The following is a 19,551-nucleotide window of genomic DNA, read 5'->3' on the forward strand; positions in this document are numbered from 1 at the left end:
GTGATTACAAATCGCCCATCCATAATAATGTTTGATGAAATATATACATATATTACTTTAATCAGATATATTTTAAAAAAAGAGAAACATAGAAACGTAAAAAGTAAAATTACTATACAAATGTAAGTTAATATAGTTCGTAACACAACAATTCGGAATTACAGTATTTATTTCACCATTGTCATCGTACAGTCCGGTCATAATATCCACGCTTCAGTCATCGTACTTTTTTCATTTTTTATAATTCGAATTACAAAGCTATACATTGATTTTAATTTCGATAATCTACTTACATATTTAAAGTCAAAATTTATGTTGTTGGTAAGATTACCACTAATGGTTAGTCATTTGCAAAGTGAGATGTGTCACTGAAATCGATTTTAATGAGGTATGAAATTGCAGCAATATGTTTTTGCCAAGCACATATTTGTGTTACAAATGCAAAAGACATAACAAGGTCGGTGTTAGTTTGTTAGCACTCAAATATACCTATATGACTAGTTTTCTGTTTCAACAGATTTTCTTAAAAATATAAATTATTTACAAGGATTTCAGCTAATTTTATCGAGATTTAATAACGTTGGTTTAATCACATCAATAATACCCAAGTATAACAGGGCCGTGGCATCCTTTTGTTTCTTATGAAAATCAAATTAGGCATATCCATTCGACAAAATTAAATACAATAAAAAGGAACACGCACGTGCGCACGCCAAGCGCCACACCATACCACACCGTATCACACCATACCACACCATACGACACCACACCATACCATACCATATCATACCATACCATACCATACCATACCATACCATAGCATACCATACCATACCATACCATATCATACCATAGCATACCATATCATACCAACCATAACATACCACATCATATCATACCATATCATATCATCCCGTCCCCACTAAATCTTCATAAAAAATTAAATTCAATATCAGAAAATAGCAAAAATTACAAAAACGTTGTGTGTTGCATCATTTAAAAGAGCAATTATTATATTGTGATACAAATCATTGGCGCGATATTATTATTTATCGATCCGGAATGTATAATAGATTAAGTAATTTTTTTTATATTAAATGCTATTAGCTTTTTTTATTAGCACCATAATGATCATTATTTAATCTTGAACAGTTAAAAAATTTTAAATATAAACGCATATAAGTAAATAGTGCTGATTCATAATGAGCTGTTTTCTCTTACTATACAAGATATTTGATGGCACAACGCTTATTCGTACATGTATGATACAATAAAGCATTATTCGTGTACATTTAAAATGTAATGGCCATTTCTTTTATATTTATATCACAAAATTTCATTTTACATTCGTTAATTTAAAATTTGCAAATAAAAATAATATAATAATCCCAACTATATATCTGTCCATATCGTTCGTAACGAAGATCGTTGCTACTTTATTAAGCATTCACGTGGTTGTGTATAAAGTAGTAACACTTAAATCGAACTTCTATTGCAACGAATACGAGAGAAAGGCATGTTTCAAAAAACATATTTTCGTGATTTTCTCGATAAAAAAAACATCCCTTTAAAAGCAAACTATGCTTGCAGTGACCTTATTTCCAGTAATTAAAAACAAGGCTTAAAACTTTTAAAAATGTTAAAAGTTTGGATTGTTAGTACTTGACTGTCATGAAATGCTTTGCACAAGCGTACCTATTCGTTCATACTAGAATTGCGATTAGCTTAGTGATGTAGCCACGGCGCCTCTTCTTCTATACTTTCAATCTCTTCTTCTCTTTACTTAAATATAAAAATACATAGCCAGTCTATACATAGAGCGTGCAAAGTGGCACAGTGAACTGATTTACCAGACGTCCTGGATGGTTAACTACCACTTTCGGTAATCGTTGGTGGTTCTACTTCATCGTGACTCTTATTCGTTTTATTACTTGACACAGAGAGACCTGAGATTTTTGGCAGCAAATTAATTGCATTATCACTGTTGGATGTTGTAGCATTGCACACAGAATTATCAAAGTGCTGTAAACAGGAAAATTCTGGACCAGGCAGCAACAAAGTAGTCTGTGTAGGAAGATTGGTTAATGATACCATCCCTGGCATCATCATTTGCTTATTGAAACAACTTCTCAATGCTTCTTCAATTAAATTGGCTATTTTATCGCGATCATTCTGAAACATTGTTAACTCCTTTCAAATCGGTTCAGGCTTCATCTAATTTCATTTCTCCTTGTTTTTAGTCTGTCTTTTAATATAGCATACATACATACGTACATACATACATATATATATACATACATATATATATATATATATATATATATACACAACGCGCGCGCATGCACCCACGTACAAACATATTATATTAAAACTTGGCAAATACATACTTCGTTAATAAATCCAAAGTGTACAAGTTCCTGTGCAAGAATCAATGAAGTATCTGATTGAGTCACAGGGCACGTCAGCTGCCTATTCATTTTATCATCCATTCGTAACAATATTGTCATCTAAAAAGTATACAGAAATATTTTCTAAAATAATGTCCTCCATTTATAGAAAGATTTTTTAACGTATGTGTAAATAAAACAAGACACATTTTTTTCTTTCTTTTCTTTTTCTTTCTTTTTTGTTTACATTACTTACAAGTAATTCACAACTTTCTTCTCTAGGTTTAACATTACACATCATATTAACTACTCTTCGTGATTCCACATCTACTGGTTCCGGTGTTACAGACTTAACAGATTCTGTTACTTCTGGAGATATAGCTCTAGGTCGAGCAGGTGGAGGCAACTTTGCCATAAATGCGGTTAAAGGATATATTCCATATCTGACAATGTAAATAATATTTAAATTGGAAAAATAGAAAATGTATCGCAAAAAATTCATAGAAACTCAATGACCAAAATCTTACTTTACATCTTCAACAAATTTTTCTAACTTTTCTGTGACAGGTATGTCACTTAAGCGAATTTGTTGCACCGATCGACCTTGGTATTTTATTTCTGCAACTACCGTATCTGGACCATACAGCCTTTGCAAGACTTCATCCGTTATCGTTTCTGAAATATTTGCTGTAAAAAAAAGGGGGAAAAAAAAAGGAGAAAAAAAAAAAGGAAAAAACAGAATATTATTAATAAAAAATGTTTTTCATATCTAATGCTTAATTTTTTATATATATTAGAAAAAACGGACTTAAAGGATACAACGCATCCAACATGTACGTTTACCTATACGATCAAATAAAGAAGGGTATTGTTAAGCTTACTGGCCGAGTTGACCAAGGCATGTGCCGCAAGAAGCTTTAGAGAATGTACTTCGAACAAAACCGGATGGAACAGTAGTTCTCTAGCGCTTGGCCTACATAAAGGATCCACTTCGAGACACTTGCGTATAAAATCTTTCTGTTGACTATCATCTAAAGATTCGATCGTTTTCCTGATGTTTTCATCAGTAACAATTGTTCCGCTATCACCATTCCCTTGAATTTCAAGTGCCGCCATTTCTAATGCGCACATTCCAAAAGAATAAATATCAATAGCGGGTGTCACAGAATCTAGAAAAAGATTAAATACCTCGTGATGCATAGAAAACGCAATAAAATTTTTTTTTTAATAATATATAAATATTTTCATTTTTTTTTTTTTGTTTTAAATATTTTAAAACAACTCACTTCCATATTCAGGAGCAACAAAATGCATATTTTTCATATTAGCTCTACAAGTCTTGACATGATGATGAATTGCATCAGGTGCCACTGAAATTATACAAACATTATTCTCAACTTTAAAATATCTATAAAATAAAATACAAAAATAGAGGAATGATACGATAATGTTGAAATTTTCAATGAGTAATGAGTTGAAAATATGATAAGGCAGCTTTTAAACAGAAACTGCAATTACATTTACAATGACATAATTACCTTGTTTTCGCTACAAGATATGGAAAAAATAATACACTTGCCTATTTTATTCTGTTTGCTTGCTGCCCATTTAATAAAAAAAAAACACTTAAGAAATTACCTTTAGAAAAATTGTGTATATAATAAAAAATTGTCCTAAGAGTAACTTGAGCCCTCATATAATTGATAGTATTTCACATGTATATACATAAGGGTGCTTCTACAAGGGAGGAGCAATTTTTCAATATTTCAGAAGCTTTAAAGAACACGAAAACTTTTTACAATGAATAGCATATTATACGTTTTCATAGTACATTTTAAACTGCTTATATACTCAAAGAGCCACTTTCATTGAACAAGGTCAAATTGAAGTGGAAAAGTTAAAATTCTTAGAGTAATCTTAAAGGGATTATAAAATTACGAAAAACACGACAAGAGAGAGTATGTATGTTGTATAATCGCAAAACACATGGGAGCAAATAGGAATTTTGTCCTTTTCTGCTATATGTGCTTAATAACTGAAAGAATGAAGAAAATAGTGCAATAAGGTGGCATTAAGATAATAAATTAAACATTGCACATTTAGTGAGACTACTTATAATAATAATATAGAAATAATGAAGTTTACCTCTCCATGCCTACATTACTTAGCTGGCAATAGTCGTTGATAATCTGGCAAATCTTTTATCTTCAAATTGTCCATCACGATAATATACACTGATCGAAGAACGTTGATGTCGATGCATATATCCTCTGGGTGAATGGAAGTACAATTGTACCTCCCCTCTCTCGAAGGCTTTGCTGTGTTTTTTTCATTATCTAGATTAGCCTATTTGCTACAATTAAAAATGAGGACTCAAGTTACTCCTAATATGAAAAGAAGTTTAAACACAATCTTTCTAATGGACTCATCTTACTACAATAATATACAATTATCAAAAAGTTACAGATTACCAAACCATTCATATCCGTTTTGTGACTACTCGGATCTAAACACGGTAACAACAAAAGTATTTGAGAGTATATACACTGTATATATTGTATATAACAATACTGTTTTCTGACCAAGTTCAATCCTATATAGCCACAATTAATATTCAAACTTTAATATTATAACTAAAATCTTCCTTTTCTATGTCCTAATCCATAATCCTAATATATGATATTTAGCTATAACATAATTATAATATATAAATGTGTTACGATCTTCTCTTCTCAAAATATTGTATAGCAAATATTGTTCAACAAAAAAGTTATTCAATTATTTTTCATTTTACTTCTCAATCTGCATCTGATTGTCATTATTACCTTCTTTTTTCTATATGCATACTAAGTTATGCACATAACTTTGCTAATATAAGATAATTATATACACATATATATATATATATATATATATATATATATATATATATATATATATAAAAGTAAATTACTAATCAGGAAATCACCATCAATTATTGCATAAAAACATTAAAACAAAAATGTTAAAATTGCAGTGATGGTAAAATTAATATACATTCTTCCATAAGTTTATACATAACATACACAAATAAAATTTCAATTATTGCTTCATTGCATTGATGAGATAATTATAAATTTAACCCATGATAAATGCTGTAAATTTTTACATGCTATATAAAATAGGAAAGGGAAGTTAATTCCTCTGGCATTGTGTTTCAATGTGTTTCAATATTGAAGCACCATTCCTCTGTTACTTACATAAGTACTATGTGTATATGGTGTACTTATGAAATATTAAAATAGATACAAATGACTTGATGCTTAATATACAAATGCATCACACCAATCTTTGCTTCAGAACATTATTAATATAAATATAAAATGTGTTAAGATATATCTAAATATATTTTGTGATACCTGCATTAGAATCATTTTATATTTCTCTATAGTACCTACCTGAACCAATTTTTACAAGTCCATTATGTTGAATAAATATAGTATCGCACGTAAGATTTCCATGAATAATGGGAGGAGAACAGGAATGCAGATAACTAAAACATTTTATGTGGTAAATATATTAATAAATATATCAAAGTAATTATATATTGAAATTTTCTTGTGCAATTTTACCTTAATGCAGAAAGTATTTGCGTACACCATCGTTTCCATGCTTGGAGAGGCAATTTTTTTACATTACGTTTGGTTCGTTTTAGGAACTGTTTCAAGGATCCAGATGACATATATTCTGTTATAAATATAACCTATAAAATGGATAAAAATGATTTGAAGCTTGTAAAATAACATTGTATACACTTGTATACGGGCATAAATTTTACAACTTACTCGTGGTTTGTCATTATGGGTATCCGTCCAGTACCTATGAAATTTGACAATATTAGGGTGCTCCAATTGCGTGAGATTTTCAAAAACAAGTTGTATCTTTTCTTCTTGTGCTTTAAAGTTTTTCCTTTCTGAAAATTGTACCTCATTCCATACAACTTCTACACCTTCCTCTGTATCCATTGCTAAATAAGCACAGTCAATTCCTGGAACATCTTGTTGCTCTACCTGCACAGATACAATCAAATCTTATAAGAATAATAGAGAAGAAAAATATAGAGGTATCTAGTCAAAAAAATTCTTTAAGACAAGATTACATAGTTTGAAAGGAAAAATATATTTTTATGTCATTGTATCCTCCAAGTTCCCTTCATCCTATGCCATTTTGTTTTTATAAACTTTTGTTAACTTTTATAAAAAAGAAAGTAAAAGAATTTAAGTACAAATATTATATAACTCATCCCGTACCCTATACTACCCTACTCATCTTGTTACTTATGGGGGGGGGGGGGGGGGGATATTCTTTTTCAAGATCAAATATATACACAAAACATATTAATAAAACAAATTAATGCATAAATTAAAATAAATTATATTACCATGGCAGATAAATGTTATGTTCTTTAGCTAAGACTAAAATTAGGGATGTGTTATAACACATTATCGTAATCATCCATTTAAAGCTCAGTTAAAGCAATATTACTGCTGAGACAATTTCACGACAATATGCCATTGTATAGATATGACTTTGTCAAGGCCACAGAGGGTTCAGAAAAAATAAAAGATTTACATGACTTACGCAAATAATATAGAGAAAAGAAAAACTCTAATATTTAAATTATTTATCTTGCTTATATTTATTTACCTCCATTTCAGTTGTTTCGTTTTCACTACCTCTGGTTGTACCAAAGCTAGTTCCTTCGGCTGATGTTGGTTTAGAACCTACATATACCTAAAATAGAAACATATTATATTTATTTACTTAATATAAAACAATTTTTATGTACATTAATATAGTTATTATTCAGATAACTGATTTAGTAATATTCATTTTATTATATTATTATTTCAAACAAATATATATTTGCTCATAGAAGTAATAAGAATAAGATTATTATTGATTCCTAATTGACATATCTTCTTTTTCATCAGTATTCATATTTTGATATTCATATTTATTTTAAACTGGATATTTAAAAACAAGAGATACAAACATCAAAATAATTAAACACTATCTGCTAGCCAAACCTTATAAATGTATTTTTAGCAAAAAACATGAAATGGAACTGTTAATAAAAGATATATACATATGTGTGCCAAAATTTTCAATCAGGTTCTGTCTGATTTAAGATACTGTACAAACAAAATCCTAAGGACATTTTGGGGAATAATCTATTATTAGCCAGTCTGTATACAAATATATGATGTACAAATATTATTTTCTAACAAGAAACTCAATTGTTTCAATAAAATTAGTTTTATGAATGTTTTACAATAATAATGTTTATATCAGACATTTCTGTCTCTTATCTTGATATACATTTAAAAATCTAAGAGATATAAGATATTACTTGATAAATGTCAGAATAATATTATCGAAAAACATTTATTATATACCAGTAAATAATGCAGTAATCTACGATAATATAAATGTAAGATGCAAAACAAAAGGAAGATTATCTTTATACGTTTCCTTATTTATCTTTGTACCAAGTGATATATTAAAGATAAATTATATTTTATATTAGATAAATTTAAATATGTACCATGAATACCCTACTGTTAAGAAAACAGTAGCACAGAGAGACATCATATTGCATCACGTGTTTGCCTATTCCTTTACCTCGTTAGGATTTATCAAAACCACAGCATTATTCTTTCCTTGTAAATGCACAATGACTCGGGCAAATGAAAAAAGTAACAAGAAAGACGTGTAGCATGCGGCATCCTAAAGAAGTGCACGTAATTCCTCTATCAAGAGTATCGATGAAAAATATAATTACAAACATACCTCCTCCCGGCGTTTGAGCCACCGCCCACAGGGGCTCTCTTCCAGGATCTCGCTTTCATCCTCGGAGTCCTCACCACTTTCTCGCGGTGACTTATGATCTGGGTCCGTGCTGGAGCGACTCCCGGGCATCACACACGCAATTAGTAAAAGGAGTAGGACCGAACACAGCGCAACACGGCCAAACTCATTGGTAGTTTGAGGAATCTTCAGTCTTAAAGATTTGTAGGCCTAGTCGTCGTCTTCGTCGTCTTCGTCGTCGTCGTCGTCGTCGTCGTCGTCGTCGTCGTCCTCGCCGCCGCCGTCGTCGTTCTCGTCCTTACTCTTGTCTTCGTCTTCGTTTTCGTAGTCGTCGTCGTCGTCGTCGTCGTCGTCGTCGTCTTTAACTGTCTTGTCGTCGTCGCCGTCGCCGTCTTTGTAAACGTTGGTAGGTATTAACGATAAAAATATTAAGAAAAATAAGAGTCAGAGGAAATAGGCGCGCACGCACAGAAGTGGCACTCGTTGTGACACATGCAGGAACAGCCAGTCGTCTAAGAAGTCGAGCTCCGATATTTCTGATCTTACGCTGTTCCCTCAGCGGATTTATGCTTTTCAGTTTCCCTCAGTTCTTCAACGGTCCGCTGTACATCGCGCCAGTTGCTCACGAATCTCACTGTCAAAATAAAACCTCTGTTATGAACGAAATAACTGCGACGTGACACACACTTGAGTACTCATTTTCGTTCTGTCTTCGGTCACGTTCGCCCAGTATGGCGATCGCCGTATCGTGCGCCGCACCCCTTTCACAGCGACACCGACGCCATCTGTCGACAGTGACGATTTCTAAGTTTCCATTTTAGACCGGGAAAATTGTGCGTATTTATAACATTTATAACATTTTATTCTACATATAATACACACACACACACATATATATATATATATATATGTATTAAATTTTTCTATATACATACACATGAATTATATAATTTCAAATAGTTCCAAAAGTAAGAAAAATATTACAAATGCTTTACGATCGATGTATGCAATATGTATTATTACCAAAAAGAAACAGGTTTTGAGCACAACATAGGTATTATTTTATTATATTATACTAAATATAAATAAATTTAAGAACATTATGTAGGACGATATAATGTAGGGATCTCTATTATATTTCGATATTCATGTGCCTGTGTATTAAAACTACACGGATTAAGCATATAATCTTTAAACATTTACAAAACTATGACTAAGTTTAAATCAAAGTCCAATTTAACCAATAAAAACAGAATAGATTTATGAAATTTCTTCTCTTTGTTGTAAACTGTACCATATCATAAAAACGACATTGTCCCGTAGAAATATGGTTGATTTGAAACAGTTGGATGACCAATGATTGTCAATACCGATAACTACCGAACGAAAATTCCAATAAGTCAGAATAAATAATATATCGCTTAAAATCTATAATACTATGGAGTATAATAAAAACACGTAATGCTTTTACCATGATTTCTTGTGGAAATCGTACATAAGATGGAAACCGACGAGGAGGATATAACCGTACTACCAGTAACGTCAAAGATGTCGGGTGCTATCGAGAGACATAACCAAAAAGTAAGACGAAGAAACGTCACCGATACAGTGAATCTTTCTCAAGATCATAAAAATGACTTGAATTTCACGGCCGAACGTATCCCACTCGTATTATTACCAGACTCGACTGAAGCTTGGTACGATGGTATTATACCAAGAATACCTGATACAGCGGATTTGACATCATCTGGTAAACAAAATGGTGTGCTTGGTCAAGATAGTGATACCTTTATGGATAATTCTTGTGTTGGTGTAGAAGAATTGACGAATCTAGAGCGTATGAAAATAAGTGTTATACGAGGTACTATCACGAAGCCGGATTTATCATTGGGAGACTTTAGACTACTTGGATCCAGTAATGAAGGATTTGTCACTGGTACTCGTTGTTAATAATCGTCTATTATTGTTAACAAGGAACCCTTATTTTGGTATCAGAAGAAAAATATCCTTAACGTATTCATATTTAGTTTGATTCTTTTAATTTGCTATTTCTATATTTCTATTGTAATGCAGTAAATGATGAAAGAAAACAATGTAATTAGTTAGTCAATGTGTTAAAATATTAAGTCACGTAATAAAATAATTATTATTTGAAATATTTGGATTTTAGAAGCAATATTTAAATATTTAAAATAATAGTTCCTTCTTGGCAATAATATATCATATATCTTATAATCAAGTTGCAAAATTATAAAGATAAAAACTATAGATGGTATACGAAGGGTACTTTGGCCAAAGATACTAAGATTGTCCATGGATGAAATTATACCTGTAGAAGGACTAAAAACAATATATACTAAAATTCCTAATGAAGTTTATCAGCAAATATTAAAAGATGTAGCACGAAGTGGAAGTCATATTTCTCCAACTGCGACGGAAAAAGAGACTGAACATTTCCAGGACCAATTAACGCAGATTATTTGTTGGGTTCTTCACAGGCATCCTGAATTAAAGTTAGTATTGTTGTTTGGAAGATTTAAAAAAAAAAAAACAACAAGATGTGATCATATATGACTGTGTGACATCCATTTTCTAATTAAATATTAATGAAAGTATAATAAAATAAAATAATGCATACTTAGTTACTACCAGGGCTATAATGATGTAGCTGCAACTATTTTACTTGTTATGGGCCTACAAGAAGGTTTATATGTACTTGAAAGTATTTCTATGGAGTTTCTTGAAAGATTTATGGAAAAAACAATGGAAAAAGTTAATCAGGAACTCTTTTACATATTTGCGCTGTTAGAACGTGTTCACCCTACTCTTCTTGAACATCTAGAAAAGTTAGTTAATTATAATGTTCAAATATACAAGAAACTTATTGTCTACATATTTATAAGTGAACCTGTTAATTCGATTAATCTGGTTAAATTACTAAAATATATATCCGTTAAATATAAATTTATTTTCAAAAAATAGGCAATAAGGTTATTGTATAATTTTAACAGTTTATATTTTGTATATTAAATGAAATATATTAATTGATTTCAGTGTAGAATTGTTTCCTCATTTTGCACTAGCTGAATATACAACATGGTATGCGCACAAATATGCAGAAAATAGGAAATTATTGCATAGATTATACGATTATTTTCTTAGCTGTCCACCATTAATGCCACTTTATCTTAGTTCCGTAATTGTAGCACATCGGGCTACAGAAATATTTAATACTACCCCCGATATGGGACATACCCACAAAGTTTTATGTACAGTGAGTATAATATTTGTAAATTAATATTTATAAATGTTATTTTGTGGAAAGAATAATGGGTTATTCTTGACATAATAGTAATAATGATTTTATGATTCTAGCTACCTGATAATTTGCCTTTTGAAACACTTCTTATTGATGCAAAAAATTTGTACTGTCAGTATCCCCCAGAATCAATAAATAAGGATGTAAAAGATTATGATTGTAAGAGACGTTGTAAGGAGCAAGAATGGAAAGCAAAAGCAGAAGCAAGTCGCCAGGAAAGAGAAAGACAACGTCGACTTAAAATTGTTAAAGCAGCTCCAAGAATACCTTATCGCATTAGAAGTTACAAAACTATAACTGTTGTAACAATTTTAGCTCTTGGATTGTACGCATTTCTGAAATCTACATCAAGTCTTAACTGACATTAAATGTACTTCCCCCTTCCGAAATTAAAATTGATATATGATTTATAAATGAAAATTATTGGTTCTGTAGTAAATGATAATTGGTGTGAAGTTCTGAATGTTGGTAAAGCTTGAGCAAAATTGCCTCAAAAAAAAAACACACAAAAAAAAAACAAAAACAAAAAAAAAACAAAAAAAAAACAAAAAAAAACCAATTAAAATTTTAAACATTCCTAAGCTGCCTTTATGCTGTGTTCTTTGAAGGCGCTGACCAGAACTTTTTATGCACATGTTATAAAAGTCATTTGTAGATAGGTGCCTTTAGAAAATGGTAAACAATTCTTTTAAAAATACGACAAATTGTTAAGAAATAATGAACATACAATAAAACTTATTGTATAATATAAAGTGTGCGATATAATGTATAAATGGGACGGGTTCGCATACTTGCGTGTATTTATTCATTATGTAGATTGTATGCTTGACATTGTATGACAAATTGTATATACAAATACATAAACACATACACAAATCTAAAATATAAAAGAAAATACTATACATGAAATCATATATAATGATATTAGCATGATATATAACGAACATTAATAAAAATTTTTATTTTTCCAATATTATTATTAATTTCTATACCTTTCATATAATTTTTACAATTTGTAGTTATCAAAATATTGATCTGAAATACATAATTGCTTTAGATGTATTGTAAGATAGATCAAGTGTAAATTGAAATTTGTAGTGTATATAACGTATTGATAAAGGGAATATGTTTCTATGACTTATTGTTTTTATCACCTTTAACCTAGAATTTATATTATATTAACTAATATGAATATTTCTTTGTGTATTACGTTCGTCTATTGTTTAACGTATGACTAATTATAATTATTTTTGATAGACTTATTCGATATTAAAACTTAGAAATATACAAATTAAGAGAACAGAATGTGTGTGTGTATATATATATATGTGTGTGTGTGTGTGTGTGTGTGTGTGTGCGTGTGTGTGTGGCAAGATTTAGTGAATGTTTATTATTTCAAGATTATCATTTATTAGATAATCCTAATAAATCATGACTTCTAGAGAGTAAAACTAATACCTGAGATAAATCCTTAAGAGTAATTGTAACTATTTACTTTGTTTATTTTATGCTACTTATTTTATATTTGAAAATATAGTTGCCGAAGATGCAGTAAGCATTTTAAACCATAAGTATGTTAAGGAAACTGTGCTTAAAAAGATAAAATTATTAACGTATAAAAATATTTTACGACAGACATGGACAATTACATAAACAACTATTATCACTAGTTGTTCGTATATCTTTTGTTTGGCAGCAATTATTAAATATTATGTGATTTTTGCTTACAACATTCTCAGAATTAATTCCTAAATATTAATAAATGTTTTATTTTCACTTTGTCAAATTGTTAAAGCCGACTTAATGTATTCCAAAACACCCGCATGTTTAAGAATAGTCATATGATTTATACCGGGAAATGCTTGATAATAGACTTTTTGCTTTTGTTTCGTTTGCCAATGGAGACAACCTTCTAAGCTTCGTAAATTAACTGTACCATCACCATCTCCAGTAATTAATTGAGGACGTCCATCGATCGATGTACCTGGTTTATAATATAATCTGCAAACGTAAATATTAAGATTTATATCTTCTCGATATTTATACGTGTATACTTAAGTTTTCAACTAGAAATAGAAATGTTATGTATACCTCTCCAAAGTGTCTATTTGCTTCCCATATAAACAATGCATTACTACGCCTGGTGGAGTAAAGTTCAATTGATACTTTTCATTATCCTTGCGAAATTCCCATCCATTGGGAACATTTATATCTCTATAAAATATATTGATAATATTTTAATAAGAAATATTGCAATTTTAATGTAAATTTAAGTTAAATGCATAATACTAATGTAAATATTTTACATGAGAAAATCTTGAAGATTAGTTAGCGTATAATTTTTATTCTCCGTTTCGACCAAAACTTCGTTTTCTTTCCAAAATAATTTAGAAGGTAAGAGCCATCCCAAACTTGGACTTGTAATTTGTTCATCTTTAAGAATACTTTCCCGTAATAGATATGCACCCAAATCGTCGCCTAGAAAATATTTTTTATGATCACATTGAATTTATGCTTAGAACAAATTATTGATATTGTGAAAAAATATTATTAGTGCGAACGCGTGAAATTTCTAAAATTTTTTGAAATATCTACCTATGGCAAATACTTTTATCGCTTTAACAGAACCTCCCCACACGCCTGCTAAAGTGATTAAAGAATTAATATATTTATTTTTCCATGTTTGAGTTTGACTTTGCAAAAATATAAGAGCCATGGGTCCACCCATACTATGAGCTATTAATGTTATCGGCATATTGTTGTTGATAGAATATGTTTCTTCTATTAATGATTTCAATTTAACAAAATATTCTCCATTTTCATCTGGGAAAAGAGATTTTCGTTTTAATGAATAGAATAATAAGAAAAAAAGAATGGAAAAATATGGAAAGATGCTTATATAAATGAAATTACATACTGGGTCCTTTTCTAAAGTCATACGGAGCACCACGTAAAGAGATATTTCTAATATATCCTAAATCATTGACTAGCATACTTCCGATATCTTTAAAATATGCTCCTGGAGAAGCTTTACTTGGATCTAAATATTCGACGACAAAGGGATCTCCCCAGCCTGGTATTCGAATATCTACTCCATCTTGATTTCTCGTAGTTCTTGTCACATTGTCATATATCAATTTCATATTGTCGATCTGCAATAACAAATTTTATAAACTTTTTTGTTCGTCTGTTTTTAATTGCGATAGATTACAGAGTGTAGTAATATCGTATGCGTACCCAACAATCTATGATCACTGGTACAAGTAATTCCAAGTTTAGCCAAATATTAAAATATTCTTTAGAAACTTTCTCACAAAGATAATGCACTGTAGAAGTTTTATTGAGTTTAGCTTCAAGTTGACTACCTCCATCTCCTGGAACTAAATAAAATTATAATTAATATTGATTATTCCTTCAATTCACATTTCAAAAGCTTTGGGATGACTTTGTATACAAGCGAATAGAGTGGAATTGTGAAAAAAGTAAATATATTAATGCTGATAATATTCGAAGAAATAAAATTACTTACTTAAGATGATAGGAGATTTGTGTTCCTTTCCGAAATTCCAAAGTTCGACGAATTGTACGAAAGAAAAGAAAACAACGAGTAGAAAAATAAGACTAGATCGCATTATTCGATCGATAAAGCTGATTGAGGAATCACTAAACGATTTCTCCGCTCGTCTTCTTCACTGCGATAAAAAATACCTCGACGATAGATATTCGTGTATTAACTGGCATAAAACAATAATCGTAGTGAACGTGACCGATTAACGTGTGATATAAATGTCACAGCCTTTATGAGGGTTGCTTAAACTTTATCCAACTTTAGCCAGCTTTGTTCACATTACGATTACATATAGCTACGACAGTTCCGTCAGTCGCGCGTTAAACTATCAGCTGATAATACGCATGCGATTTGACACGATTGCATTAGGGACTCTCGAGAAGTAATCTTAGAGGTGGGGAGAAGACAATAGAGTGCCACCTTCTTGGTGATCAGAGGCGATGGATTGATCATTTTGTCCTTTCTCACGAATACAATTTTCATCGAAATTCTCGTTCCACTCGATTCTCACCTAATAAGAAATAAACAAAGAAACGTAATTTGTTTATCAAAGATATCAATAAAATATCGCTATGTTATGACAATATTATCGATAAGATAGTAATGTGTTTCTCATATCGTTTAGTTTTCGTGTAGTATGTATTATCGACAGTATGATGCATATTTTTTTTTTGTTTTTTTTTTTTTTTTTTTTTTTTTTTTTTTTTTATAAAAAACATGTAAACACGTTTAAAAACGTATGACTGTTATTCGTGATGACTAATTGGCATTTTAGAAATAAATTAAAAGAAATAAAACATTTATATGTATACGTGTCTACTTTGTTCAGAATCAATTAAAAAGAATAATAAATAAATGTAACAAGTTTGTAAAATCATTCGACAGACTGAAACACGTCGCGTGCCTTTAGGTATATTATGTATATCTAGTAAATGGATGCTTGGTGGATGCTCCTCTTTCTCCTTCCTACAAACTCAAATATGCATGTAGTTTGATCGATGGGATTACATACGACTGGTCGTCGTGGTGTTCCTTTAAAACAAGAGTAAAGCGTGCGTCGTTTCTTCGTTACGCGTGAAAAAATCGAACTAATAAAGCAATCTTTGTGTCGAACTGTGAGAAAAATCAGTTGGGTTGCGTCAGTACGTTGTACGTAGTACGTTGTTAACTATCTCAATTAACCAAGAATTAATCAAGAATGGCAGACGTTAAGCAAGAACATAATAAAACTGACGATGTGGATGCTTATGGAATGGGTAATAGTGCCGATCCAAAAAATATGCAAGAATTGACGCAATATGTAAGTTTATTTTCTAAATCCTCGAATGGCCGATCTTTACTATCTATCTAGAAATTCTTCTTTTTAGGTGCAGACCTTGCTACAAAATATGCAGGACAAATTTCAAGCGATATCCGATCAAATTACCGGAAGAAATATCCTTTCCTAAGCTATCTTTGTATATTTTTCTTTTTTCTCACTATTTAACCTCTTCAGAATCGTAGCAAAGAGCGCGCTCGTATAGCTCGTACAACTTGACGCGCCAAATTCAAATATCAAATTCTCTCTGATAATGCTTTTTTGCTTTCATTTTCTTTTCCTTTGTGCGTCATAACATAACCACCTTCAATGATTGCACAATGTAACAGTATCGACGAGCAGAAAGATATTCGCGGTTTGTTATACTTTCAAGATTTTTTTAATCATACTTGTATTCTCTCATAAAGCATCCTTAATGAAACTTACTAGATGAAATGGGAAATAGAATAGACGATTTGGAGAAAAATATAGCTGATCTCATGACGCAAGCTGGAGTTGAAGGAGGTGAAAAATAATATGCTAATACATTTTTAAAAAAAAGTGGAGCGACATTTTTCGTCGAGTGATAATCATTAATAAAGGCGTTGTACCTTGTCACAAAAAGATAACATTTGTGTAATTATCAAAATTTATATATTTATTTATATTCATTTATTCGCAATACGAATAAACTTGCACTTTTTTGTACGCGAATGTATTTTATTGATTTACGTTATTTATAGCTATCGCACCTATAGCTATTCTCAGGCAAAATCTTTCATGAAGTACGTTTTTCTTAACGCATAACATAATAAATATTAACCTTAAATCTATTCGTCATTATGAATTACGTTATTCGTCATTATGAACATATAAACGTACCGATTAACGTATAACGATAGAAACATTGTGAAATACCAATTAAAAAGAATTTAGCGCTCGTCGACGATGCTAGAAGATCGTCTATACTTTAAAGGCGAGGTTAAGGATTTCTGATACGCAGGAAGGGGAGGTACTATTCCGAGTACTACAATTCGTTTTCGTATATTATTTTTCGAATTCTTTGATATTTTTATCTAAAAGTGCATAAAAACAATTAGAAAAACTAATAAAAGCTCACATAGATTTGTGTCTAGTTCTCACTGGTTTTTCTTCAAACGATTCGGAATCAGTTTCTTCCGAACTGTTCGCATATTCTTCCACTTGTATGGATTCGGAAGAATTAGTGAAACCGGTTTTCAATGAGTCCTTCAGAAATGAAATTGATTATTTACAATGAAAAACGTAACCTCGGGGAATTTTATTTACTTACCGCCAATTCTGACGTTCGATCGCGAGGAGACTTTTGCGAAATCATAGGAGAGGATGTAAATCGACTGGCCAAATTCGAAAGTGAATAAGCTTGTCGAAAAGACGTTCTTCCGACTGTATCCAATCTTGTAATAGAATCTGGTACACGCATAGTTTCTCGAAATTCCTGAAATATATTGGATTAAATTCTTGTAGATATAAAAAGGAAGATTCTTTTCAATCAGAGAAACATAAAAGCGATCGCAAAAATATACGTGTGCGTATATAGAATTGAAAACGATTTTACCCCATTCATATCTCCTCGGGCAGTTTGAAAGTCCTGCGTAGGAGAAATGTGAAACAATTTTGCTAATATACATTCGAGAGTATTAATCGAATTTACAAATATTTCTTGACCTTACTTCAAGATCTTTAGTCTCATTTATATCGGCAATGTCCTGGTACGCCTTAGTAAGAAGTTCAATGGCTTTTGTATGAAAACTCATTTCGATCGTAACAAAATCCAAAAGTACGTTCCTAAGGTCGTGCAATTTTCGTCGCTCGAAAGAATCGATTTGTTCTTCCAAACCTTTTATTACCCTAGAAACTTCAACGGCTGCTTTCATCAATTCCGATTCCGCTTGTGACTGATAATGCTTCTAAGGACTTCAATATAAGACAGATATATATGCAAAAGGAGATGGCACGAGCTCAAAAAGTTAGTATATCATGAAAAAGGATACGATCATCTGTCGATTTCTTGGATTTTTTTCTCTAATTTTATCCAGTTGCTTTCTCTTTGTAAGTTCTTTGTCGCGAGCTGAAAAAGTGTTCTTAACATCGTCGCGCGCGTGTTTGCAAATAGTTGCATACTGAGATAACGGTGCTACTACTTTTGCATCTAGCCTTTGAACTTGAGCATCTCTGAGAAAAATTTTATAGTTTCGAGTCTTGAAATGTTACTAATAAAATTACTCAGAACAAAATATACCTGTAATCGCCTATAGCGGATAATGTTGCGGACAAATTTAAAAGGCCATTACTTAAGGATCGATTTATTAATTCTGATTCGGCATAAGTATGTATCGTTTTAGCAACTTCGTCGTTTTTGTCTCGCAATCTAAAATGAAGCCTCTATGTATATATATATATATATAATGGTAACGTTGCATGACACAAGCAAAATAATCGATATCTTTCAATTAAATAGATGCGTATCGTACGAACCTTGCTGCCTTTCTGGTAAACGCGGCGAATATAGCGCATAACTCGGCAAAATGTTTTTCCACGCCTGTGATTCGATCGTGCACGAATTTTGCCTCCTGTTCGCTATCGGATTATAGAAAATAATTATACGAATATGTCGTTAAGGTCAGGAGACATGAGTAAAAATGTTAAAGAAATTAATATTATAAAATAAATTGTACCAAATGCTACTCTGGGATCTTGCGCGCAACATTCTTGTAAGCGGCACCTTTTCAACTATCTTTGAAATGTCTTGTTCGTTAAATAATTCTTCGACACTACATAAAATGGTTATTTCGTTCGTCCGCTCGTACGTAGTAACAGTTGTTTACTGACAGGTGATACTCTCTAGCAGCTGTATTCGCGTTACCCTCCTACGCTACCTTCGACCTAACTCCGTGAAATGTTTTTATATTTTCTTTATTTTATTCCTCCTTCACCATTGTACGATTCCATAATCATACGCTCTATCAAATATACATCAATAAAATTTATTTATTCGATGAGCGTCATTTCAAAAATAACAATATATAATATAATGTTTACGTATTTGCGCGCATATATGTATATATGTATATATGTATATATATATATA

General features: G+C 31.1%; 4 protein-coding genes across 10 annotated transcripts; 2 read left to right on the forward strand and 2 right to left on the reverse strand.

The window, feature by feature from the left end:
* Positions 1–52: 52 nt before the first annotated feature.
* LOC124949332 (nuclear receptor-binding protein homolog) lies at positions 53–9,907 on the reverse strand. Of its 2 annotated transcripts, none has more exons than XM_047494243.1 (12): positions 9,709–9,907; positions 8,220–9,022; positions 7,074–7,160; positions 6,212–6,436; positions 5,999–6,129; positions 5,825–5,919; positions 3,674–3,757; positions 3,269–3,556; positions 2,915–3,074; positions 2,644–2,830; positions 2,388–2,507; positions 53–2,172 (listed from the first exon to the last, which is right to left on the reverse strand). In XM_047494243.1, exons 2-12 carry the CDS (start codon positions 8,346–8,348, stop codon positions 1,867–1,869), a joined length of 1,812 nt encoding a protein of 603 aa, XP_047350199.1. In that variant the 5' UTR covers positions 8,349–9,022; positions 9,709–9,907; the 3' UTR covers positions 53–1,866. The 2 variants fall into 2 exon arrangements, with proteins under 2 accessions (XP_047350199.1, XP_047350200.1); XM_047494244.1 differs by lacking the exon at positions 9,709–9,907 and adding an exon at positions 7,975–8,156 and having other exon boundaries at positions 8,220–8,360.
* Positions 8,925–13,337, forward strand: LOC124949338 (TBC1 domain family member 20). Of its 3 annotated transcripts, none has more exons than XM_047494262.1 (6): positions 8,925–9,070; positions 9,561–10,173; positions 10,507–10,750; positions 10,880–11,083; positions 11,292–11,511; positions 11,613–13,337. In XM_047494262.1, exons 2-6 carry the CDS (start codon positions 9,738–9,740, stop codon positions 11,916–11,918), a joined length of 1,410 nt encoding a protein of 469 aa, XP_047350218.1. In that variant the 5' UTR covers positions 8,925–9,070; positions 9,561–9,737; the 3' UTR covers positions 11,919–13,337. The 3 variants fall into 3 exon arrangements, with proteins under 3 accessions (XP_047350218.1, XP_047350220.1, XP_047350219.1); XM_047494264.1 differs by having other exon boundaries at positions 8,928–9,070; positions 9,738–10,173; XM_047494263.1 differs by lacking the exon at positions 8,925–9,070 and adding an exon at positions 9,162–9,291.
* On the reverse strand, positions 12,326–19,548 carry LOC124949340 (phospholipase A2 group XV-like). Of its 4 annotated transcripts, XM_047494268.1 has the most exons (9): positions 19,139–19,548; positions 18,939–19,040; positions 18,703–18,831; positions 18,455–18,635; positions 18,134–18,358; positions 18,019–18,051; positions 17,734–17,898; positions 17,542–17,669; positions 15,194–15,635 (listed from the first exon to the last, which is right to left on the reverse strand). In XM_047494268.1, exons 1-9 carry the CDS (start codon positions 19,168–19,170, stop codon positions 15,632–15,634), a joined length of 999 nt encoding a protein of 332 aa, XP_047350224.1. In that variant the 5' UTR covers positions 19,171–19,548; the 3' UTR covers positions 15,194–15,631. The 4 variants fall into 4 exon arrangements, with proteins under 4 accessions (XP_047350223.1, XP_047350225.1, XP_047350224.1 ...); XM_047494267.1 differs by lacking the exons at positions 17,542–17,669; positions 17,734–17,898; positions 18,019–18,051; ... (3 more) ...; positions 18,939–19,040; positions 19,139–19,548 and adding exons at positions 12,326–13,557; positions 13,648–13,770; positions 13,863–14,034; ... (2 more) ...; positions 14,794–14,936; positions 16,137–16,653 and having other exon boundaries at positions 15,086–15,635; XM_047494270.1 differs by lacking the exon at positions 17,542–17,669.
* LOC124949348 (heat shock factor-binding protein 1) lies at positions 15,907–17,129 on the forward strand. The gene is made up of 3 exons (XM_047494290.1): positions 15,907–16,424; positions 16,492–16,558; positions 16,869–17,129. The coding sequence occupies exons 1-3, from the start codon at positions 16,323–16,325 to the stop codon at positions 16,955–16,957; spliced, it is 258 nt and encodes an 85-aa protein (XP_047350246.1). The 5' UTR covers positions 15,907–16,322; the 3' UTR covers positions 16,958–17,129.
* Positions 19,549–19,551: the final 3 nt, after the last annotated feature.

The sequence above is a fragment of the Vespa velutina genome, chromosome 5 (genome assembly GCF_912470025.1).
Source record: "Vespa velutina chromosome 5, iVesVel2.1, whole genome shotgun sequence".
Classification (NCBI taxonomy): Eukaryota; Metazoa; Arthropoda; class Insecta; order Hymenoptera; family Vespidae; genus Vespa; species Vespa velutina.